General features: G+C 32.0%; 3 protein-coding genes and 1 pseudogene across 3 annotated transcripts; all 4 read right to left on the bottom strand.

Moving 5' to 3' along the window:
* Positions 1 to 11,954: 11,954 nt before the first annotated feature.
* On the bottom strand, positions 11,955 to 15,828 carry LOC126551051 (uncharacterized). The gene has a single exon (XM_050203806.1). The coding sequence runs from the start codon at positions 15,826 to 15,828 to the stop codon at positions 12,271 to 12,273; it is 3,558 nt and encodes a 1,185-aa protein (XP_050059763.1). The 3' UTR covers positions 11,955 to 12,270.
* A 2,215-nt stretch (positions 15,829 to 18,043) lies between these two features.
* LOC114120978 (uncharacterized) lies at positions 18,044 to 19,389 on the bottom strand (annotated as a pseudogene).
* Positions 19,390 to 19,847: 458 nt separating this feature from the next.
* LOC114123909 (uncharacterized) lies at positions 19,848 to 25,124 on the bottom strand. Its single transcript, XM_050203805.1, has 9 exons — positions 24,785 to 25,124; positions 21,818 to 22,032; positions 21,587 to 21,733; positions 21,376 to 21,483; positions 21,161 to 21,283; positions 21,008 to 21,091; positions 20,673 to 20,929; positions 20,271 to 20,430; positions 19,848 to 19,978 (listed from the first exon to the last, which is right to left on the bottom strand). The coding sequence occupies exons 2-9, from the start codon at positions 22,014 to 22,016 to the stop codon at positions 19,848 to 19,850; spliced, it is 1,209 nt and encodes a 402-aa protein (XP_050059762.1). The 5' UTR covers positions 22,017 to 22,032; positions 24,785 to 25,124.
* On the bottom strand, positions 23,751 to 24,367 carry LOC126551050 (uncharacterized). The gene is made up of 2 exons (XM_050203804.1): positions 23,834 to 24,367; positions 23,751 to 23,759 (listed from the first exon to the last, which is right to left on the bottom strand). Exons 1-2 carry the CDS (start codon positions 24,365 to 24,367, stop codon positions 23,751 to 23,753), a joined length of 543 nt encoding a protein of 180 aa, XP_050059761.1.
* Positions 25,125 to 26,876: the final 1,752 nt, after the last annotated feature.

The raw sequence follows: 26,876 nt of genomic DNA, 5'->3' as shown, positions 1-26,876 counted from the left end.
ATAATAAAAACCTTAAATAGTTAACAATGTTTATAATTTTAACTTTATTTTGAATATTATTCAATTCTTCATTTTAATGACCCTGTTTCTTTACTTTTATTACTACTTCAAAATGGTTTGAATTTTTATGATAGAGGTATAATGCCATTTTATTATAATTTGGCTCTTCTTTTTGGGTTAAAGAACTTGGATATCTTACCCAGTTGAAAATTCCTTTTGAGTTTGATGTAAAAGTATATATGTCAGCTTCAATAAAAGCAGCAGTAAAACAAATTTCAATATCAGTCGCCTATGTTGCCAATTTTATCATTCCACTATTCTGCATATAATTGTTGGTTCCAGAAAACCTATCTACTTTGTCACTATTTATTTGCATGTAATCTACAATTAATTGTCTCATATATTGATGGTTCACTTGAGACCCTGTTACACATAATGCGATGCATCTAAAAAAACAGTTACCATCACCTACTATATTATAGCATTCAACTGGAGGATGGAGAAAGGCATTTTTGGAAGCCTTAAAATAATCATTATGGATATAAACTAGGCCTAATTTTTTTGATTTTTCTTTTTGCCACTTAAGATTTATTGGACGAAAACGAAATATGCTACTTCCTGATAATACTGGGGTACATTTAACTATTTCAGTATTTGCTTCTTGTAGATTATCTACTTTATCGGTTGTATTGAAGTCGTCATCTAGGTCTGAAAATAAATTTTTAATACAGTTTTTCTTTACCTCTGTTTTAATATTTATATCGGAGTTGTCTTCCAGTTGTGACTCTATGTTTATGTCGGAGATACTTTTTTTATTTGTGTCTATATTAATGCTAGGATTATCCAACTGATTATCTTCAATTTGTATTTCATTTTTTTTTTTTATGTAGTGTTTCTTATTAACATTTTTTTTTGTACTTTTGGCAACATAATATTTTAAGTTAGAAATTGAATGTGTTTTTTTTAATAATTTGCCCTGCATATTTTGTAAAATACAGTTATTGTTCTTTTGTATTTTATAGATGGTATATGGATCAGTATATGGTGCTTTGGACCACCCTCCTTTCCGATCGTCTCTCACACAATTTCTCAAAAGAACTAAATTACCTACTTTAAGGGTTGATTTTGTTGAATGTCTTTTTTTAAACGATTTTCTTTGTTTTTCCTGACCTTTTAGTATGTTCTGTGCAGCTTGGCTAAAAATAGAACTTTGAACCTGTAAAATTTGTTGATATCTTTTTTCAAAAGTGGTTACATTCAAAACATCTTCAATTGGCATTTCAGTATACTCTTTGTGGATTGGTGCTTCTTCATCTATTTCATCAGTAAAATCTTCAACGTCAACATCCACAGGTAATTTAGGTTCACGGTTATATAGTAAAAAAAAAGGAGAATACTTAGTTGTTTCATGGCGAACAGATCGATGTGCAAATAAAACACCATCAATGACATCTGGCCACTTGTCAATATTATTCTCATTATATAATGTTTTAAGAAGCATGTTTTTAATTGTTCTGTTTTGTCTTTCTACTAGTCCATTGCTCTGGGGATGATATGCAGATGTTACATGCTGTTTTGTGCCGGTGAGCTCATGAAGATCACTAGAAACCCTATTAACAAATTCCCTTCCCTGGTCGTTAATTTGAATAGACATACAAGAGTGTCTGCAGATAAGCTTAAATAAAAATCGAGCAACTGTATCTGCAGTTTTATTTTCTATAGCTTCAATCTCAGACCATTTGCTAAAGTAATCTATAGCAACAATTATATATTTTTTACCATTAACTTCAGGTAATGAAGCTATATCTACTCCAATTTGTTTCATTACTGAAGTTGGGACAGAAATAGATTGTAACTCAAAAACTGTTTTCAGGGTTGCAGGGTTCACCTTCTGACAAACATCACACATTTTTATGTAATTGACTACATCACTATATATATTTGGCCAGTAAAATCGAGATTGTATAATAGACAGAACAGCATCTCTACCACGGTGGCTAGATAAAGAAATGGATTCAACACTCGAGTCTGTACCTTGATGTATCATCGACATAATTTTTTGCTGTTCTGACTGCTCAAGAATCACAGGAACTAATTTTTCTTCAAACTTTTGTGATGAAGTGTTTTTAATTTTTTTCTTATACCATAATTTACTATCTCCATCAACAGTATATGGTTTGCATTGCTTTCTAAAATTTGATTTTTCGTTTGTGGTCTTAATATTTGATGAATATATTTTATGTAATAAGTATGAATGGACTGATTTTAAATTTAATGAATTATATGATGTTGACCGATTATTTTGAGTATTTTTATTTTTTGGGGGGTTTTTGATAATTTCTGATACATTTTGATTATTAATTAGTTCTTTTTCGTCTGACAAAATGTTTTCTTTTTGTTTTTCAACAACCTCCCATGGACGAAACATATTAAAACACAATCCACAATGAATTATATATGCTAAATGTAATAATTCTATCCTTATAGCCTAGGAAAAAAAAATAAAAGTTTAAGAATTTGGAAATGTATTATGTTAAGACTCTTCACTTAAGAGTAGGTCGAATTTGAGATTTTGTTTAGAAAAATTATACAAAATTTAAGAATAATAGAAAGCTCTGACAAATTAAATAACAATTAATCTAAATCTTTTTATGTTTTGTTTCTGTTAAGTATGTAGACACGTACTCTACATTTACAGTAGGTAAACAATTATTTTATTTTTAATTCTATCAATAAAAAGTTCAAATTAGTCAATTTATAAATCTGTTTATTAGAAATATTTTTTTTTGGAAAAAACAATTGTTTAGGTCAAGTGGTTTATTATTTAAAAATGTTATAGGTAAATGTTAATATTTTTTTGAAGTTAATTTTAATCAAATGGAAGAAACATTGTAAGTTCAAAATATAAACACTCAAAAACTATATGTATTTTACCCAAAAATATTTAATTAGTTGAGTACATGTAAAATACACTTTAAGATTCTGAGTGTAGCGATAAATGTATTTATTTTACAATGTGTTTTCCGTAGGACAAGGGTGCTTATTTATTATTTCCTTAATTTTGAAGAGTCAAACTATTATTTATAATTTTTATAAGTAATATGTATGACAATCAATTGTCCACTTAATTCATCTTTCACATTTTACACCATAAGTATGTGAGGCCAGCTCAACAAATTTTCCACCAGGGAAATATAATTCAGGTCTGATAACACAATCATCTTAATAGTATATTAGCATATTATAATATAAAATACAAGTATTTGCTACCTACCTATCTACACAGCAGAAATTACTATAAAACATAAAAACATAGTTACACTCCAAAGTGTATTTTAAATGTATGTATTGCAAAACAATTTGATCAAAATTCAATCAAATATTGAGAAAATTATTACAAGTAGTAGCAATGATCATAGATGTGAAAAAACCTTTAGGTGCCACCTATCTATAGAAATATCTATTTAGCAGAAGGTCAAAGAAAGTAAAAACATTGGGGCATTTAGAGGAGCATTTTGAAATATATTTAAGAGCAATTGAAAAGTTTTTAAAAGTTGTACTGCTCCGGTCTACCAGCGTATATGTGAATTAAGAAAGTAGTTTCTTCAACTCAATCTACTCTCAGAAGTATCTGTCCAGCAGATATTTCTAAGGAATATGAAAATAATAAGATACCTTTTATATTTTTACAAGTGTATCAGACCATGAATAAAATAGTCATTTCAAAAATTACGCATTTATTAGTTAACATTAGTTAATATTGATGCAGGAACACCTTTGAAAATATGTAATGTTAAAGATCATTGATCGTTATAAAAAGAAAAACCTTACCTAGGAAAGTTTAAAAAAAAAATCATAAGTAAACAAATACGTAATGTTTGAAATGATTTAAATTGGCAAAAATTAGTTGAGCAAGCAATTTATTTATGGTGCATTCTTACGTGTGAGTCGTTCTATCTAATCAACGATAATTCAAAAATGTTGAAGTTTATGAATAAAAATAAGAACACTAATTAAAATGAGACAGTACCAACGAAAGTCGAAACTAGTTAAGGTTGGTGACTGGTTATTTGTATACGTCGTGTACTCGTGTGATATGTCACATGTAGAATTGTAGAATCTATTGAATGTATACGTGATAGTGTGATACAAGGCTGAAGGCATGACACAATATTATGTAGGTTAGGTATCTTGTAGAAAAAAACATGATAGTGTGGCCCGTGATAACACATGCATCTCATCATTGATAATAAAAGGCACGATCACCTCCAACCGAGTGATAAGCCGCAATTCTCTTGCATAGACATATATTATGTCTATGGTAGTATGGTCTCTTGTAAGATCTACTATATCTTACTATCTTAGTTCATGACGATCTATATTTCCCTAGCTTCCTACAAGAATATATTGGCCTTAAATCCTTAACGAATTGGATATTAAAGTAATTAAAATTTTATAAAGGACTTACAATCGAAATTTTCAAATTTTGGGGCATTCTCTCCCTCCAGAATAATTGATCTTTAATCCTTTACAAATTGTTTTTGTTTGAAAATAAAATATCTGAATATATTATAATAATATTTGAATATCTTAACAAACAAAAACAAATCACAATTGATAATTATTTGAAAAATGAAAATGTACGGAATTCTCTCCCCCCCCCACAAATAATTGGTTTTTAATCCTTAACGGGTTGTATATTAATGAAATTAGTTTCTTAAGTTTCTTTATAAATCATTCCAAGTGAAGGCCACAAAAAAAAAATGGTAAACATTATTTATGTGGGGGGGGGAGCTGGGGAAATGGATTTCGTTAACGTAAAGGATTAATTTATTCTTAGAAAATGTATTTAAAAACATTATAATAGTATAAATATATGAATTTGATCTAGAGAATTTTTACCGGGGGGATAAATATTCCCTAGTGAAATTGTACTTGTGTAAAATATCCCTAGCGAAACTTTACTAGGAGTAAATAATGGGTAAAATATCACTTTGGCAATTCACTGGTGATTATTTACTGCCGGTAGATATTCGCTAGGTATATTTTATCCCCAGTAAAAATTCACTAGGGATATTTAACCCCACTGGGAAAAATTACCTCTGGTAAAATTTCGCTAGTGTAAATTTACCGGGGGGTAAAATTTAACTGGGTCAAAAAACACGGTTCCACCGGTTTGCGCTAGCGAATTTCTTGCATATCTTTATAGGTCTGTGACGAACACCGACGAAAACTAGTCGGCAGACTGATTATTCTCTCGTGGAATGGACTGTATCACTCATAGGTCTTTCTCGGTGAACCTGGCCACTTCCTGTTGAGTGTTATACCTATATACACACAAACACACAAATCGATCGGTGTGTGCGTGCAGCGCACGAAGCAATTTTGTAACCGGGCACGCGTATTATTATCATTATTATATGCTCCTGGCCCGTTCAGTATTTATCGATCACTTGCTTTTTTATGTCTAATTTTATTACCTTACTATGTTCTTTAACTATTTTAAATTGTGATGCATTTGGTGCCCAAAAAATGTTGAAATTAAACTTTTTTATTCTAAATCACATATTTCGTATAGAAGCCTAGCCATTTTACTTATAACTCCCAATATGGTGTCTCGTACTCTCGATTGACTTTATTATGACCATAGAATCTAATACCAAATTTATTTTGTGTGCTAAAGTATTTGTATGGTTAAATAATTAATTCGTTACAATAACTATCCGGATTTATATATGCTTCGGTAGTTCGGTACACAGTTTTTTAAATCGGTTAGTAATTTGTCAATGTGTTCTCACTGATCAAATGTTTGTAAGTTGACGTAGGCTTCCACGGAGAACGTCTCAAAAGATCATCTGTTTTCGTAGTAAATACCAGATGACTGTAATAGTTTTTTGTCTGTGTATCGTAATGTTCCCATCGTCATATGTATAATAAGTAACATAATTTTCATTCTGAAAATTGTTTGGTAAGTTAGTGTTTTATTTTTTTCTTAAATAACATTAAATATTATTATTATGCTTAACATTAAATATTATTATTATGCTTAAAATATGATTTATTTTCTCTTAACCTTATAATGAATACCGACTTATGTAAATATTATAAAATTTTACGACATTGCGACGTTAGTCGTCCGATAAGTTGTTTTCGTAATATCGTTTTACGTTATTTTTGCGTATAGTTAAGTTTTCATTATCATGTATCACGAGTATTTCGAATAGTTACCTGTATATTAATATTTTTTGTTTACAGAAATAAATTACAATTACAATAAAATAGTTTGATAGCAGGGGTAATACGCAGTGGGGTTCACATTGGGTATACTCTCAATATTTTTTTTTTATTTATAAAAATAACAATATTATTAAATATTTATTTTATTTTAATTTTTTATTTAATAATAAATAAATAAATTTGCTTGTTATAACTTTAATTCTTACTTCATTGTACAAAGTTCAAATTCTTAAAATAGGTAATTAAAATATAAAAAAAAAAATAAAAAAAAATCTCCTTATATAATAAAGCGTGAAGCGGTTCGTCTTTCCGCCGCCGCGGCGCCACCCGTATTATAGACAATTACCAATCACAAAATTCCGTTCCGCCGCGCCGTTTTCGAAAACGTCGTCCGCCGCCGCCGCTCCGTTTTTTTTTCTACCTTTTTTCCGTTTCTCGACCTTTTCCCGCCTTAAATACGTATATTGTTATTGTAGCTCGACAGTGAACGTCTTTAAAACGTTCTCGACAGCGATAATAATATTATCTCAATGCTGTTGTCTCATGTATTGGTCTATAACGACGCGCGCTCTTGTGAGCTCGGAGCGGGTTTACGCGTAAAATATATCACTGTTCATCGTACCCGTGCGTGATATAATACGGAGACTCGATATTTGATCGTACGCGTGTTTTAAACACGGAGATTCTCATGTGCGCGTTTCGGTTTCCGCGACATAAACTACGTTATTGGTCTTGACGACGGGCGTTTGTGTTTGATTTTCGAACCGCGAGAGGTACGTCGGAATAGCGCGCGCGTCTGTTAAACAGTCGTCGTACGTACGATGACGACGGCGATTCTTCTTTTACGATCGTTAACGGAATCGCTACGGACGGAGACTGCGAATCGATGCGATTAATGCGGTGTTCTCTGCGGTTTGGAAACGGCTTAAGAGCTCGACGTTCGACTCGGTTTCCCATCTCGAACTGTAGTCGATAGGTTTAGGCGTTAGATCCCCGTGCTAGGGTAGGCAGGTTCGAATCCCGCTCCGGCGGTCACGTCGTCGATCCGACAGCGGCGCTTTGAAACGCACGGCCGCCCGGACACAGTCGTTTTTTTGCATTTTTTTCCGATTTTTTTTTCGTTTTTTCGTTTGATTGTCGAGAGTTAAACACCGTTTAATAATATATTATTATACATACCTACGTATATTACTGGAATATTACATATTTTATAGTTTCCCATTTATTTACTACCTATACGCTATTTATGTATATTTATTATTTTTCGAACTCGGCAATATTGTATACATGGGTAATTATATATTTTAGGCGGATTGGTTATTCAATACCGATTTTCGACGTGTTTTTCGTGTTTGTATTATATACGTACAGGTTTATCTCGAGTTTTTGCACGCCGATGAAATGCAATTGTTATTAAACATTAAAAAAAAAGGAGATTTCGATTTTATTTTTACGTGGCGTTTATATTATGTTTATATAATATATATTGTCATCTTCGCAGTCCGATATTAATTGGACGTCAACGGCGGCCGTGTTAGATTTAATCTTTGGGTATAGTAATTCTATCTTATCGTCGATAAGATTTCGATTTGACGAATTGTAAATCTATTTATTGTTGGTAAATTCGTTATACTCAATACGAAATTAGTATTTATTAATTATCAGTGTAGGTACCCATCATTACTGTACGCCTTCACTTCCACGGTCGGCGTATTATTGTTAAATACGTACAACTTTAAATATGCGAAAGTATATACAAATTTTGCTTATTAGGTATATATTTTGTATTCGTAGAAGACCAATACCTCATTGAACCCCTTAAATACATAATATTATGTATTAGAACACCGATATCATAGACACGGAAAATACGTATAATAATAAGATGCAATTGGACAATATACAACATCTGTTATCTAAGCACCATGTTTTTTTTGTACTACTGTTTTTTTTTTAGCTTATATATTATGAGACGTTATGCTTAAAATGCATACTCATTCATATTTACACTTACAAAGCATTATTGCTTTTAAATTGGTTCTGAATAAACCAATACATTTATTACAATAAATTGTCTAATTTTTATTTAACAACTTATTATATTTCATTAATGCTGAGCTATAAATTATAATCATCAAACGATTATTTTCTGTTTGTTGTTAATATTCTTTATTTTATTTATCTTTCCTTCACATATTTATAATAATACTGACTATATAACGAATACACGACACTGGTTAATTATGTAAAATATTGGTACAATAAAGGATATTTTCATAGATGGGTTAAATATTTACCTACCCTGTTTTTATATTTATCACGTGTGATATAAGCCTTATGTATTTTTAAAATTTCAAAACAATTTTTAAATTATGATAATAATGATGATGTATTTAAAAGTACATATTACAAAGATTTACTTTAGGTGATGACTGATTGCTAGACCCCCCTCAAATACTTAATTTCTATTCTATCGTGTAATTCTTTTGCGTTTCAAAATTATTCTAAATTCAAATTTCAAATATTTCAAATACCTACAATAAAAAATAAAAAAATTAATTAAAATTGTAGAAAAGTCAACTCAAATACTTATTGTTGTATTCATTGTAACTAATGCCAATTTTAATTTTACTTCATAATACATATTATAATCGATCCTACTGCGGCGATTTGATATACACGGCCACCCGCGAACGCTCTAAATTTATTGCATTCTTTTCAAGTTATTTTTTGATTTTTTAATTTGAATTTTGAAAATTAAAGCTATTGCTTTCTCTTATACGATAAAATACATACGTCTACGATTTTTTTTTAATACCATATTATTACGATTATTATTAGTATAATATAAAGTGTAGTACTACAACGCGTTAATGGAGTACATTTTGAATTTTTATGTTTTCAATTTTTATGACATCTGATATGTTTTATAGTTTCTTATATATCAAAAACAACATCTGAACTTTGACATTAGGAAGTATGACAATTATGGATCTAACTTTCGGACATCAATTTACATCATATTATGATGACTGATAGCTAGACATTCAACTACCATTTTCACTAAATAAATTTTATAATATGAAAAAAAGAACCAGGCATGCGACGGAACACGGTATCAGATTGTTCATATTATACTATATTGGCATTATAACCTACTATTCACGCATTGTCCGCGATCCGACGCAGTCGGATTGCCTACGTGGTGGGTGGGTTTAATGGCGTTTAATTCGATTTTTCCCAATGATAACTGACAACTCGACTTGAATGCTCACAATATGTTATTCGACTGTATACTTATAATCCTACAATACAACATTAGATTTCGACGTCGGAGGCGCAGGCATCACGTGATGTGATGATTGATAGCTAGACACTCGACTATCATTTTCGCTAAATACATTTTTTGTATATACAAAAAGAACAGGTCATGCAATGGGAAACCGTATTACACCAGTTTAGGACTGATAGCTAGACACTCAATTACCATTTTTCGTTTTTATTTACTCGACTTCAGTACTTTTCTTACTTTTTTAGTGTATGATTTCTTTTCTAGACACCCGATTACAATTTCCGACCGAATTCCTGATAACACGATTTTTACACGACCCCCTCGAAGGCGGCTTCCACCAGCCCAGAAATCGAGGCACACCGACCCCCTCGAAGGTTAGGTTAGGACCCCATCGGCTCCTCTCAAACCACCGGAGGTTAGGTTAACTAAAATTGTGACTACTAGACTTTTTACGATATTTTCTTTACAGTCCCGTCTCCGACCTAGGGTACTCACTTAGAGCGAATATCACTTAGACCGAATTTCACTTAGACCGAATTTCACTTAGACCGAATTTCACAGCAGAGCGAGGCACATCTAGTTTAAATATAAAACCTGTTTTTTTAACACCCAAAACTTTTTCATTGAAATTATTAAAATTGCACAAGGTTTATACAGGGTGGCAATCAGTAATCACCAATCTTATTAGTATACCATACAACAATTGTTATATTACAATAGCATTATATATTATATAATGAAATGTAGAACAATAATAATTAAATAATTATCATCAATGTTTGTATTTAAAAAAAAATGTAATGATTTACATGAAATATTTCAAACTTCAAACATTACATATTATAGCGTTGATTATATGATGTGATCCATTTAATGCTAGAGTGACATTTATAAAGTGTCTTATACAGATACCCCATGCCATAAGAAAATTAAGGGGGAAGGTCACTCCTATGAAAAAGACGCTACGGAGAAATCACTTTGGATGTACTTAATTTCATCCAATTGTTTTCAAATAAAGTTTTTTTTGTAATTGCCTATATGTAAAGGATAGGAGTGACCTCTTCCCCCTTAAGTGCCTAAAAATAAGTATGACATTGGCTATCTGTATATTATAACTGTACCACCAGGCTCCTACATAAGGCGGTTGGCCTAGGATGGCAAACTAAAACACCCAGAGTATAATATATTAACACTTGTACAAGGAGCTGTGGGTGACCAATATTAAAGTAAATAACACAAACCAATTATTGATAAGCACCGTCGTGCTAAAAAATATATAATAATATTGTAATACACTTATGCGTGTTGTGAAAAATACACACTAATAAATACTAATAAATACTAATAATAATTCTACAAAAAAAAAGACGGGCGCCCAAATAACAATATCAAGTATTAAGGTTAAACAAATAATAATAACAATTCAGATGATATCAGTTCGATATCACTGATATACAAAACAAAAAAGACCAACCGATACCAGCAGCTGTTACCGCAGGCGGTCACCATCCACCGACGGCTGGCTCTCCCGCAGTGGTGCCAATCTCGAGTACCGACTGGCCGCACTTGACTATTGGATCCGGACGATAGACGATGGGTCAATGACATCAAGATCCGCGTGTTCTGTAGGTACTTGAACGTATTTGCTACAAGCCCACAACGGGGGGACACTGAACGAATGTCGCACGACGAGTCGACTGTTCGCACCGATGATTCGACAACGTCGACAACAGCAAACACGTGCCCACGCACGACAGCGGCGACGTTCCACGTGATAAAAAAGCAATGTCTCACACGACAAAACTGCGAAGAATTGCACGACAGAAACCGCGACGTCTCACACGACGATTGCGGACGAACGACTACTCGCGTCAACCACGGCGCACAAACGGCACAAAATGGCCCACACCAGAACAACGGCACACGTGCCAAAGCGCGACGTCTCACAAAACAATATGCGACGTCTCGCACGACGGTCGCAGGAGAGCACACTGCCTCAGTACTCAGTACGTCGTACGTCGGTGGATGTCCGAAGTGGTCTTGGCAAGAGGGGAGGGGACGACAGTTGAACTCGACGAGCTTATCGGGTACAACGGTCGTCGCTTTGGTCTCGAAATATCTCGATAAACGATAGTCGGATCATATATCTTGAACATCCTCCCCCCTTGGAAGACGTAGGGGCGGCTTACAACTGGTAGTGTATGGAAATGGTGATGCAAGTATCGATTGGTCAGGCTGGCCGGATGATAAGTGGATTGAATAAGTGACAATACTATATATACATAATAAATCATAATACGAAAAAATAAACATTTTAATAAACATATTTTTTAAATGGTCACCCTTGTAACTTTTGCAAAAAAGTGCATAAATTCAAAAAAAAGAATAATAATAGTAAAAAAAAAAAAAAAAATACAAAGGGTAATAATAATACACAAATATAGTTGTACAATTTGCAATAGATATAAATACACATGTCATGATTTATAATAAATTCATGAATAAATAAATAACAACATAAAGAATTTTTTTTTTTTTTTTTTAAAAACATTGCAATACTAAAATAGTTACTGACTTATGACAATATAAACCTCCGTACGCCTCTTACACTAGTTGCCATCCCCGTACATCCCGCAGTAAATTCATGGTGCAAGCAGATTTACACATGACGATAGTAATAATCAAATAAGTAGATAAGGCAGGGCGTATTGCAGAATATTATACTAAGATGGGTATAGATTTTAGGCGCTCGGTAATTTTACAATTTTAACGACTGGGCGCTTTATAGTTCCCGTTGCGGTGCGCAAACGAACTACACGCACTACTCCATCCGCTCCGGGGAACACCTCTTGGACTCGCGCCATATGCCATCGTAACGGAGGAACGTTAAGTTCTTTAATAATTACCATATCGTTAACAGAAATGTTGGGCACATCAGTCGTCCAACGATTCCGCATCTGGAGAGTATTTAAATATTCATTGCGCCAGGAATGCCAGAAAGACTGTGCGCATTGGTTTACCAACTTCCAGCGTTGAGCTAAAGGGATCGTCGTATCAGCTAGACTCAATTCAGGGAGCGAGAGTAGCGGGCGGCCTATCAAAAAATGCCCCGGGGTAAGACAATCGTATTCTGTCGGGTCGGATGAAAGTTGAACCAAAGGGCGAGAGTTTAAAATAGCCTCTATGCGGCACAACATCGTGCTCAGTTCCTCAACGGAGAAGGTATGTTCTCCCATAATGCGTGTCATTAAGCGTTTTGCTGAACGCACAGCCGCCTCCCATAAGCCTCCGAAATGGGGTGCACCAAGAGGATTGAAATGCCAAGTGCATTGGAAACGGGAAATCAGATGGTCCTTACATTCGGGATTATTGACAAGCTTGCGTAACTGATTAGATGCCCCGACAAAGTTGGTACCGCAATCAGTGTAAATGTCCGTAGGAAGTCCTCGACCCGCGACGAACCGTTGTAACGATGCTAAGAACGCATCCGTCGATAAATCAGACACATATTCCAGGTGTACAGCCTTTACCGCGAAACATACGAATACGGCAATGTATACCTTAAACTGACGGGCCTTACGTAAACGGTGTTCAGTCATCACAATAGGACCAGCGAAGTCGATTCCGACACGCGAAAATGGATGACATTCAGACACCCGAGACGTAGGTAAGTCAGACATGACGGGTTGCGGGTTAACAGACGCTAGGTGGACACAAGTAACACATTTACAGAGGACTGACCTAATAAGCGTATTAAGTGATAGAATCCAGTAGGACTGGTTAATAAGAGATGTTAATATTCTCGGTCCGCCGTGACCGGTTACTTCGTGCCAGTGACGTATCAACAAAATTGATAAATGCGACGTCTTGCCTAGTAAGATTGGGTGTTTTTGTGTCTCCGGTACATCTGCGTTTGACAGGCGGCCACCAACACAAATGAGACCGCGTTGATCGATGAACGGGCGGAGACGAGCTACTGGCCCAGCGCTAATCGGACGGTTGTGTAACAGGTCGTGAAGTGGCTTACCTAACGTAACGCGCTGTGAGCATTTAGCAATGGCCACGGTGGCGTGGTCCAATTCGGCGCGGGTTAAAAAAGGGACTAAATCTGTTTGACGACGCTTACAAAGTCGAATAAAACGGTACACATAAGCCACAACACGTATCATGTGGAAGTACGAGGAAAAACGTGAGAACCATTCCGGTTCGGGAGGATCACTTGTCTTGGTCACTAACGTCGATGGCGACACGGCTTTTAATTCCGGTAAATTTTCGGTATCGATGTTCTGACTTAACGCCGGCCCATCGAGCACATCACGATACAGAATTTCAGGCCCATACCAATATAACTTATGATGGATTAAGTCTGTAGGGAAAATACCTCTCGACGCGCAATCTGCCGGATTATTAAGCGACGATATATAATCCCAATGGCAGTCGGGTAGTAACGTTGTCACCTTGTGTATGCGGTTTGAAACAAAAACTTTAAATTTTTCATGTGGTACTTTCAGCCAACTAAGTACCGTCGTCGAGTCTGACCATGCGTATAGGTCTACTATTTGGACTTTGTTGTGCAACGCGGTCTTAATTCGAACCATCCACCGAGCAAGTAAGACCGCCGCACAGAGCTCCAAACGTGGAATCGTCGACGCCTTGAGGGGAGCTGTTTTGGTTTTAGCACCTAACAATGAAATTACTGGTGGTCCGGATTGGTTAGATAACCTTAAATAAACGACCGCAGAATAACCCTTCTCGGACGCGTCACAGAATCCGCATAGGACACCTTGTACGCCGAGCTGAGTACCGATAAAACGGGGAACAGTGACTTGTTGTAACACGGGGAGATCCGCAACGAACTTCTTCCACACGACAACTATTTCCGGGGGCAACGGATCATCCCATGACATACCAAGTTGCCATACGCGTTGCATTAATTGTTTTGCGAAAAATATTACGGGAGCTAATAGACCAAGCGTGTCGAATATGCGGGCAATTAGAGACAGCATACCCCTCTTAGTTGAGACTAAACGTTCAGGTTGAACAATATATAAAAATGTATCATCACGTTGTGACCACTGGAGCCCTAGTACCTTGGTACCGCTCCAAGTGTCATCGTCAAAAGACAACATCCCGCCGGCCCTATCTTCAGGCAGTACCCTCTCTAAAACCGCGGCAGTATTGCTTGACCATTTTTTCAAGCTCATTCCTGCCCTTTGCAAAACATTAATCAAATCGGTTTGGAGAGCGAGTACTTCTTCCACCGTGTCTCCCCCCAAGCAGATGTCATTGACGTAAGTGTTTAACATTAAAGCGTCACGGACAGCTAGAACATCCGCACAATCGGACTCGGCAATTTTTCGAAGCACCCGTATAGCCAAGAACGGGGCACAATTTACCCCATATGTTACAGTATTGAGTTCGTATGCTTTAAGTTCGTCCTGCGGGGATGCACGCCATAGGATATGTTGATAACAACGATGTTCGGGAACTAACAAGATCTGTCGGTACATTTTATTAATGTCCACGGTGAATGCATGACGCGGTAAACGGAACCTCATTAGTACATCAATAATGTCCTGCTGTAGTTTCGGACCCGTGAATAAACATTGGTTCAATGACGGACTAGAAAACGATTGGGCGGACGCATCAAATACGACACGAATTTTATCTGGCGGGTCGGAAGACTTGAACACAGCATGGTGTGGTATAAAATAGGAACCTGTGGACGAAGCTGGGGACATGTGTCCTAAAGACAAGTATTCAGCCATAAATTTACAATACGCCTCGCGAAGTCGGCTGTCTGATGCGAGCTTTCGCTCAAGAGACTCAAAACGTTTGACCGCGACAGCACGCGAGCCAATGAAGGTACTTTCCGCGACTGCTTGGCGAAACAACAAGGGGACGACGAAACGTCCGGAATCGTCACGTGAACATTTATCACGGAACATCTCTTCACATCGTCCGTCACTAGTGAAAGTCTCAGGAGCTGCTTCTGGTTCCTCAACTTGCCAGAACTTATCCATTAAGGATTCGATTGAGGAAACCAAAGAGATGTGATGTGAAACGGAAACATAACTATTTGGAGTAGGGACGGGGCCGATAATTATCCAACCAAATATTGAACCGAATGCCACAGGGTACGAGTCACCTACCGACACACGTTTTCCATTCAGGATACGCGCAAATATATCCGCACCGAGTAGCAAATCAACCTTACTTGGTACTGTGAACGAGGGATCTGCTAGGGCTAAATGTTTATATTTATCTGCTACCTGATTGGATATTGATTGGCTAGGCATGTCAACTGTAATTGTGGGGAACACCCATGCTGTAAAGTTGATAAATGGTTCATTCGAAAATCTAGGCTGAATATCACAAGTTACCAATCCCTTAACGTTCGGTACCGACGCACCTGATAGACCAGATACAGGGGGCGGTCCAACGGGTAACCTTCAAGCCTAATTGGGCGGAGCAATCGGCAGTGATGGCGCTTATTTGCGACGCGGAGTCGACTAGTGCGCGTACAGTGTGCAACACACCACCACAGTCGCGAATGTGGACTAAAACGGTACCTAAAATAACCGAGGATGATTGATGACAACCACTACCAAGAAGGGACGATTGAGACGGCGGTTCATCGCACGGTACCTGATTGTCGGATGTTGGACCGTTATTTTTATCTATGTAACAAAGGATGATGTTTGTAAGAACACTTATCACATTGTACCGGAGACTTACACTCTGGGGCCCAATGACCAGCACGCAAGCAACGAAAACAATGCTTGTTTTCACGGACCCAAGTTTCGCGAGTGCCAGCGGACCAACCGGTAAATGTATGACAGGACGAAATTGCATGTGACCTCTTGCAAATGGGGCACGGCCCTTTTGATTTTGACGATGCGGTACTAGACACCAACGAGGTCGGTTGTGGTCGTTTATAATTACTAGGGGCAGACGTGTAACCCTTTGAAGTGTTAGATGACTTATGCGTTGATGGCTGCTTTACTAATTTATGAACTGCATCATTCGGTATACATTCGAGAACGTTAACACGTAATTTAACGAACGTCAAAAGTTCCTTAACTGTTGGAAAGCTATTAGACAATTGCGCTTCAAAAAGCTTAACTGTATACGACGGCAAAGAACGCGACGCGACCGAAAATAAAATAAAATCGCCGAGATTCGGGAGGTTCATTGATTCGAGTACGGAGACCCCCTCGTCAAAAACCGATAAAAATTTATTTAATTCAGTTAAATTTTCATTCGACGATTTCGGCGCTGTCAATAATTTGTCTAACAGTGAAGACGCAACCAAACGCGGCTTATCGAAGCGCGCCGTTAACGAGGCCCAAGCGAGTGAATAATTGTCACCGCATACCGGTATGCCAGCAATTGCCTCTAACGCCTTATCTCGCAAGCAACCTGTTAAATAATAAAATTTGTCGATATAAATAGGAATTTAAATAAATTTAGGATATAAAATATACTCTGCTATTATCGAAACAGACATGTTAACTGTGCCCCCTCCTATTCCACAAAGATAATTAAACGAAGTTAAACAAACAAATAATTAATACACTCTTTACATTTAAACTAAACAAAATTGATTGAACAAAAATCACAATGTAAGACCAACTACAAATATGTTCGAACATCATAATATTACATTAAAATATAAACAATACAATCTCTAATACTTACTCAAAAAATAAAATAAAATAATAATCCATTTCACACGACTAAAATCAACACTTTACTTATAAAATCAATTTCACAAAAATGTAAACAGTGTGATAAAAAAAAAAAAAAAAAAAGAATGTATCATTATAATAAAATAACTAATATTGTTTTATTTAAAAAAATGTGTAAAACCAATTTAATACAAAATCGGTACCACAATAAAGGCATACCCGACGGTCAACCAATACTCCACCTAGACTACTTAACATTAACATTCACAGCCACAAGAGGATTCAATCTACACAATACAACGAAAGAGATGAATGAAAAAGTAAACTCAGCAATAACCTCTACAATCTTGTATTTTTTTTTACTCCGTCTAGCGATCTCTTCTAATTTTTCCCATCATCCTGCATCCTTTCATAAAATATATATAATATATATATATATTATCAGTGGCGCACATGGATTTATTATTACATGTCGCGAATACAAATTTTTACCCACCCCGGGCACCCACCCACATTTTTACCAATTAAATTAATACCTACTTAATTTTCTACAATAATTTATTAATATAGGTAGGTTATTGTAATCGTAAAGTACAAAATATTTGTATACCTATAAAAAAAAATATATATATATATATATATTTATAAAGAGACTTATTACTTCCATAAGTAATAAAACATACAAAAAAACCTCTTCAATATAAAAGTACAAATATAATATACAATACATACAATACAAACATTTTTTATATTATAAGAAACAGAAAAATACAAAATTAAACTTTTAATATAGAAGTAATATTTTTATATATTTTATATACATTCATAGTGTAAGTGATGTCATTAAAAGAGGGCTTGATTGTTTAAATTTATTAATAACATAATCATAATCTACATCTATATCGTGTTCACATGATATAATCATCAATGACTCTAATCGGTCATTAGCCATTGTTGATCGAAGTCTATTTTTTATTATTTTCAATTTTGAAAAAGATCTTTCTGTTTGTACACTTCCAACTGGCAAAGTAAGTGCAATTTTGAAACCCATATACAATTTGGAAATATAGGTTTCATACCATTTGTACAAAATATCCTATAAGAAAATAAAACCATTAATGCTTACTCGTTTATATAACAATATGAGTTTTAATTAATAATATTAACTAGGTATACTTTTAACTTCTTACTTAAAAATTGGAAGCAATAATGCATGATTTTTGGTTATTTTAGAATCAGTAGGAGACGTTGGTTCACGGGTATATTGTTCTTCAGGTTCTGATTCAACGCATTCAGATTCAGAAGATGTATTTTCATCTATTAAATTAGCGTTGTTGTTATCTTGATTATGTAAATTAGATGGTAGATTATTAGTTAATTCCAATTGGTCAATGATAGAACAAAATTGAATATATTCTTCGCATATTGAATCTTTGTCAACAAATGATTTATATATATCACATAATACAGTAAATGAGTCTTCAGGTAATGATGTATGTTTATTTTGAACTTCTTTGATTCGCTTCCTTAATAGTAAAGATATATCTTTAAGTAATCCCATTGTTTGGTCATTTTTTGACTTATTATTTCCCAAAAACCGTTCTTTTAGTTGTGTTACTGTACAATCAATTGCTGTATAGAATGTTGCTGTTTTAAAGAATCTTAAAGGATCTGTTATGGGATCGTCAGTTGCATTTTCTCCTTGCATTTTCTTCTTTTTCCTTATGCGTTTTATATCATCATTAAATGACTCTATATTAGTCAAAGATTTTTCAAAATTATTTGTTTCTATTAAAAACTCTTGAACGTAATTTATTAATTTGCTGAATTTTTTTTTCAATTAATAAAACTGCTGCTAAAATATCCATATCGGGGCTTTGTAGAATTAATGATGTTGGTTCAATGATATCAAAAATGCTTTTAAATAAGAAAGCTGTGAGAAGAAATCGTTTGGTAGAAAAGTAATTTAATAAACCACCAGCATCAGATCCAGCTCGTCGATCATGTTGACCTTCTTGTCCACGAATTTCTTCTAATGTTATAATTAGAGCATCAAATGTTTCTAATACAACGTCCAAAGCATACTTATGGGACATCCAACGTGTAGTAGTAACACGTTTAACTCTTCTTATTCTTTTATTTTTATACATATGTTTTTGTTTTTCCTCAAATAATGCCACTCTTTTTTTGCTAGAACAAATAAAATCAAAAATTTTCTCTACATTTCCAAATAAATCCATAGCATTACCCACACAGCATTGAAATATTTATGAAATATTTACCAAACATTGCAATTTAATAATTAATCATTAATAAATATTTGATATTCATTGATACTTAATTTTTAAATGTTAATAATCATTGCATAAATGTTTTGTGGACAAAAATGTATTATTTATTAATATTAATAAATATTGAAAATTAACATTTATCAAACATTCATTAAATATTTTAAAACATTGACCCTATGTTGTAATAATATTAAATAATGTTCTTCAGAAGGTTTATCTGTCATTGGCATGTAATATATATTAATGATTAAATATAATGTTGATTACAACTATAAAGATGAAAAAATACATAAAATTATTATTAAATAAAAAATTTATTTTGATTTAAATTAAATTTTACATAGTTTTATTTTGTTTGGCTTCTAATCTTTTGAAGTTAAAAGGTGCTTGTGCCAAAATATATTTGATCACTTCTTCAATTTCATTTAACTGAATATTTTTAAATTTTTGTTGTTTCTTTACTGCATCTAAAAAGATAATTAGATTTACATTAATAATCTAATAATAATTATAATTTTAGACATACTCAAATAAGATGTGCATTGACATAGCAGTAATCTAACTATAATATGAGTTGGAAGTATTATACCTTTTTTATATATATTTTATAATTTGATTACAAGATTCAGGAACTTTTATATATGTATAAAAAATATATATTATATTTATGTTACTAAATAAATAAATACTTGAGGAAATACAAATAGTAATTTTACATAATATTATTAAATATAATATGATATTTGTAGTAGTTCTTACCAAATACAACTGAGCACACTGATAGAATTGAAAATTTATCTTTCCCTTTTTTCCCGGTATATGAATAATTAGAAAGTAAGCTATCAGAAAATAATTTGGACATGATTCGCTTTACCACCAGTTTGACATTTTTCCCACCAATAAATGATAGCTCAGCCACCTATAACAGGATGAATTTAAAATTAATAATACATATTATATATTATTTAGAACTTTTGACGTTAAAAACATCGAATTTTAAGAAAATTTTGATTTAATATAAATAAAGTAATTGCAAGTTTATACAAGATATGTTAGACTATCAAGTATTAAGACCTGATAATAACAAAATAAAGAATATAAGCCTGTATACTCACTAATAAATACAATAAAACAAGAAAATTAATATATTTTTTAACTTACTAATTGATTTTTGAAATCTTGGTCGCCAGATATTTTGTCTTCAAGAGTAGTAAGGTCAATAATATTGTTAATTGGAAGTGGACAGTTTGATAAATCAATGCCATTTTGTTGTCTGTCAAGTCTAACTGGATTTTGTTCTAAAATGTTTTCAGTTGTTTCTAATCTCTGCATTATAATTACTTGATTGCTCAAAACTTGTTTTATTTCGTACTTCAAAAATGTTAAATTTCTCAAAATTTGATTAAGACATTCAGTATCTAAAAATATTGAATAGTATTATTATTTTTAACATACTCCAGAAGTAAATCAATTTAAATATTGCTATAAAATGGTACCTTTGTTCAATTCCAAGGATGTTGACAATGTTGATGCTGAATTATGTCTCAAATTTTGCAGTTCATTACTTCTTTTTTGGCTTGCTGAAGTTGATTATATTTTTTTAATTAGCAAAATAATAATTTTTACATAAATTATATTTTAAATCTTACAATAAGTTGTTTTTTTCAATGGACTACCCAAAAGTTGATCATTATTTAGTAGTTCTTCGTTAAATGTAAGCTTTTGCTTGGCAGATGAACTTTGACCAATTACAGATTGCTGTTGAGTTTTAACTAGATTAAAAAAAAAATTTAATTATGTTCAAATTTGTAAAAATAAAATACTTTTATAGTTTAATTATAAATAAATAAAAACTTTAAGTTACTTTTCATTTTCTTTGGTGATGGAGACCAACCAAGATTTCTTTTAGAATCGGACTTTTTATTATTTTTTAAACTTGGTGAAGGTGAATATACATCATCATTTTCATTATCTAATTTAAAACAATGATTCTTCATAAAAAAAATTATGTTTCAATTGATTTTATATAATATAGAAATTAGTTTTAATAGTTAATAAAGTTATGTTTTTTATACCAAAGTAGTCAAATAGTGGCATAGAATTAGTTGACGATGAACGAGAACTAGGTCTTTGTACTTCTTTTACAGTTTCATCATCGGTTAATGAAAAATCAGATTTATATTTAGCTATATCTGCTATTTTTCTTGCTCTTTCTAGAGTTTCTATATTACGACAAAATAAGTATTTGGAATATAAATATCATATTACTAACAATTTGAAAGAAATAGTAGGTACTTTTTGTTTACCTATGTTGTTATAGAGAATCCTAGCACTAAGATATTTGAACTCTTTATCATTTGGTTTATGCTTTGATATAATACATTTTCCGACCAGCGCTTTATTTTTTGGCCAAGCACATAACTTTTTGCCTTTAAACCAAAACGAAGGCACAGCTTCAACTGATTCATCATCATAAAAATGTGCTACTAAAAAATTTGAATCCATTTTTCAAATTCTAAAACTGTCAAATACATATGATTATTGATTTGTTTTTTTTTTTATTATTATTATTATTACAATCCAAACAATTAAATCATAAAATATGGTACAAATTATTGTAATTTATAATATTATTTACAAATACATATCTTATAGACTAAACTATTATATTGTAATTAATTTTAGAGTACCTAATAAAGAAAATATTTATAAAATTAATTACAAAAAAAAAAAAAAAAATATTTAATCTTAAATTAATTTGTATGTAAAATAGGGAAAGCTATCAAACTTAAATCTTGATTACTACTTATTATCATGTATTTTTTAAATTTTGTTTTATGAATATTAACTTGAACAAAGTTATCTAATAAGTTATCTACTACAGCTATACCTAATTTCAAACTATTTATAGGTTTATCAAAATATGGCTCAACTTTATTGAAAATGTTTACAACAAATACTATTTCATTGTCAGCTCTGATATTTTTACATATATTAACAACTTTACAAATATTTAATTTCCCCAGTTCTTCAAATCCAATATAGCAATCAGAAATTGATGTAATATTTATCTTTATGTCATTAATTGTAGCAGTTGTAAATTGGGACACAGCTATTTTGTCATTAATAAGAGGTCCTTCATTATGAGGTTTCATTAGTTTAATTATAATATTAGTTGTTGGGATAACTAATTCAGGTTTGCAAAATTCTAGTATTTCTTCATACCGTTTGATCACCTGTTCCAAAGGTTTCTCGTGTTTCCTTACCATTTTTTTAAGAACTTTCATATAGTTCTCAAATGGAAAACAAGAGCACCTATCTAGAAATCCAAATTTTCTATAATCATCTACAATATGTAGTAAACCATGTACATTATGAGAAACAAAATGTTTTCCGTAAAGTTTTTCAAATTTTTCTACAAAATATATCAATAATTTTTCACTAAAATTAACTAATTCTATGTTTATATCTGGAGTCAATAAAATTCTAAAACATATGTGCAAGCAAATAAAATGTTTGTAACATTCATCATTAAGTATACCTTTTAAGACCACGGGACCTGAATAAAGTAAAAATAATCTATGCTCAGTAGCTTTCCACCTCGGTAAATCATTAAGTCCTCTGGGATATCTTGAAAAATCACTACATATATGAGGTCTGAGAGATAACAAGTTAGATGAAATGGCTTGTTCGTTTTTGTTTTGTAAACGAACATGTAATGGAGATTTTTTCATATTACCTAACCATAATAATATTAGTTTTTTTACAACACCCAAACACACAAGATGCATATAGTCTAGACTAAAACTATAAACCATATCAATAAGTGGTATATCAGTTAAAATAGAAATTGAATCAGTTAAATGATATTCTTCATTAGTACGGTTTAAGAAATCTTGATGTGTTCTTGTTTTACCTTTTTTTCCAGGGAAACATACTCGATTTTCATAATATATACCTTCAATTTCACATCTTGAACAAGAATAAAAGCCTGTATGCCCTTTTGTTTTTGAAACAAAACTTTTAGCCGGAGCATCACAAGAAATACAATCAACTAAAACAATTTTTTTACCATAAGGTGTAGACATTCCAACACTTGATAGTTCTTTTAATTCATTAACCATATCTTTCAAAAATAAATTGCTATCCAAAGGTTTTTCTAATCCCCAATAAAGACCAATCATAAAAACATAGGTACACGAATAGTATTTTATGCTACCAAGAATTGGCCAGAATGAGCTACCCGAACTTTTAGTAAGAGGCAAACCATCAATTCCAATATTTATTTTAATCGTGTCTTCAGAATTATTTAAAAAGTTAACAATATTTCTTAAGCCATTATCTATGCCAAAATGGTAATATTTTCCAGGAGGAACTGATATAATTTCTTTAGAGTTATTATTTGAACATTTTAAAATAGTACGAGCATCAACCGGAAAGCTATTAAAACACTTATGTGATTTTAAATATTTTAACAATGCAGAAAAAGCCATATTTGTAATATTAAAGTGCACTGCCCACTGAGCTAAAGATTTTAAAATGAGCTCTGTGTCATTATTAAAAAAATCATTACCTATTGTTTCTTCATCACTGCTATTGTAACTATCAGATTTACTATCAAGGACTTCTATTTCATCTAAATTATTTACTTGACAATTAGAAAAATTACTAATGGAATGTTGAATAATAAGATTAGATGTATTTTGATCATTTTGTAATATATTAACTTGCTGGGAGGTAGGTTGAGGTTCAGAGGATACTAAAGATGGATTTTTATTAAAAAGATCAATTACTTCAACCTCCTCAAGAAACCTTCTTCGTTTAGTAGATTTACTCAAATATTGATGCTGATTCATATTTAATAAATCTTCAAAATAGCTTAAAGTTTCAATAAAAATTCTTAAATATTTTTTTATAATATGGTAGATAATTAGGTATTCGATACAATTTAATATAAATTATATTATATTACCTATTACCTATATCTGCAAAGAAATCGAAGAATTTATTATGATGATATAGCAGTACCTATATAGATTAAAATGTCAAGTTTTAATTTCCCCTTACTAAGATCCTAATTTTGTTTAGTATGTTCAACATAATTTATAATACCAATATACCTATTATATTCGTCTGTAATTTATTTTTATCGATATAAAACTATAAAAGAGTATACATTTCAATTTCAATGACACACTGGAAATAGGTAGGTAAATTTAAATTCAAATTATAATATTATTAAATATAATTAAAATAATACTATTAATACTTACCTGCTAAGTTCATCAGAGATATCTATATATTGACAAAACTCACAAAATCAAAGTACCACGTACGCATTAAACGACGAATGACGAATAGGTGAATGACTTTGACATTAGACAATGGTAACAGACTGAGACTTTAATATTATCGTCTATCAGTTTAATAATTGTAAAATATAAATTAAAAATAATATGTACGTAAACAATCAAATACGAAAACGGTTGTTAACCATCACCACCACCGCCAATCGATGGACGCGACATCACGAAATAGACGATAACAGATTTATATTGGGATAACCCAACAGCCTTCTATGGTGTTTCCAAAAATATATAGCGTTAATTTAATGACAAGTACAATATTTTTAGACGTGTATGTTTACAAGATAAAATATAAATGGTCGGCTGGCTCCCATTACTACTCGATACTTATAATTTCTTTAACTCATGTTATTTAATACACTACGGAAAAATCGAATGAACTATATAGAATATTGATAAGAACCGTCTTAACAAGTCTAAACTTTAGACGATACAAATTAAACAAATTGTTTACTATATAAAAAAATAGTTTTAGCAAACCAACTTGTATATTTGGTTGCTTTCGCGGTTATTGCTTTACGAAAACAAACATTTCATAACATTGATAGTCGACAGTAATAACTATAATAACATTAATAACTAATAAAGTAATAACTATAATATAACATACAAAAATAACCATATTTTGTGACTGTTGGCTGTTTTAGATAGTACTATTTTTATTGTTAGTTTATTGTGCAGTTATGATCGATCAATGTTAAGACCAAAGACCACGCCCATTATTATATAAATCTAAAAAAAATTTCCAACGAAATAATCGATCGGCGATTGCCATAAGCCTAATACCATAATATACAATAAGTACAGCTATAATAATCTGTACGTCTGTACTTATTATAACTTATAAGTATTTACTCAAAAAGTCTATAAAATGTCACTAAGTTGACAACGTTAAATGTTTAGTGTTTAGGATTTCTATAATATATTGTTACCTACTTCAAGTAGGATTAGAATATAAATAAATAATAATTATTTATTAGGTATACGATTGACATTTTCCAGACGCCAGTACAACATACAGAATTTATAATAATAATTGCTATTATAATATCAATTATAATAATTATTTTACAAGTCTATGAAAGCCGTTTAATACTGAAAATAGTGCCCTGTGCAGTAGTTTTTTTTATTATTATTTTTTTATAAATGTATCATATTATTATTATATTATATAATGAGACACGAATTATTAAAGTGAACAATATTTTCAATTTTGTGTTTAAATGTAGATTAATTATTTAGCCATCCATTTTAAATCAATATTAATAATCAATATTTAATTTAAATTATTTTAAAGTATTAAATTAAACCATTTATTTCGATTGAATATCAAACATTTTATTTTCAATGAACACGAAATAAAATTTAAACGTTAAATATGAATATTGAAATAATGTTTGGTTTTAAATTTTTAATAATTATTTATCCTAGTAAGTTAAATAAATATTAAATACTAAAAATTATACAATTTTAAATTTGTATTTATGTTTAAATATTTTTTTTCTAGTGTTAATTAATACTTATGCAGTATTTCAATTTTAACATAAAAAATTAAATAATTATTCAATGTTGGATAAAGTTTTAATTTTAAACATTTAAATACCAATCAAAGTTAAACATTTATACAATCATTATGATTGAAAAATGCTGTGTGGGTAAGATTACAACATACTGCATCTGTTATTACTAGATTAAGTCTGTGTGCACAACACCATACATATGTTGCTTGTGAATTTTCTTTTTTAATGATAGCTTGAAGGCCATTATATTGACCTCTCATATTAGAGGCACCATCATACGATTGGCCGATTAAATATTTTTTCTAGTCAATTTGATGTTTGTTACAAACTTCAAAAAATATTTTTGCTAAATCACATCCTTGAGTTGAAGAACTTTCTCTTAGAGCTAATAGTCTCTCTTCTATTTTAAACTCTTCTTCGTTTATATAACGTATAACAAAAGATATTTGCTCTTTCCTTGAAACATCAAATGTGCCATC

The sequence above is a fragment of the Aphis gossypii genome, chromosome 3, assembly GCF_020184175.1.
Source record: "Aphis gossypii isolate Hap1 chromosome 3, ASM2018417v2, whole genome shotgun sequence".
Taxonomy (NCBI): domain Eukaryota; kingdom Metazoa; phylum Arthropoda; class Insecta; order Hemiptera; family Aphididae; genus Aphis; species Aphis gossypii.
The sequence above is the reverse complement of the archived record's forward strand: the minus strand, read 5'-3'. Positions and strand labels throughout refer to the sequence as shown.

Coding starts and splice junctions, on each gene's coding strand:
- LOC126551051 (XM_050203806.1), bottom strand. CDS start 15,828: ATGCCTAGCCAATCAATATCCAATCAGGTAGCAGATAAATATAAACAT.
- LOC126551050 (XM_050203804.1), bottom strand. CDS start 24,367: ATGAATCAGCATCAATATTTGAGTAAATCTACTAAACGAAGAAGGTTT.
- LOC114123909 (XM_050203805.1), bottom strand. CDS start 22,016: ATGGATTCAAATTTTTTAGTAGCACATTTTTATGATGATGAATCAGTT. Junction 21,484..21,586: donor GCCACTATTTGACTACTTTG/GTATAAAAAACA, acceptor GTTTTAAATTAG/ATAATGAAAATGATGATGTA. Junction 20,431..20,672: donor AAGATTTCAAAAATCAATTA/GTAAGTTAAAAA, acceptor ATCCTGTTATAG/GTGGCTGAGCTATCATTTAT.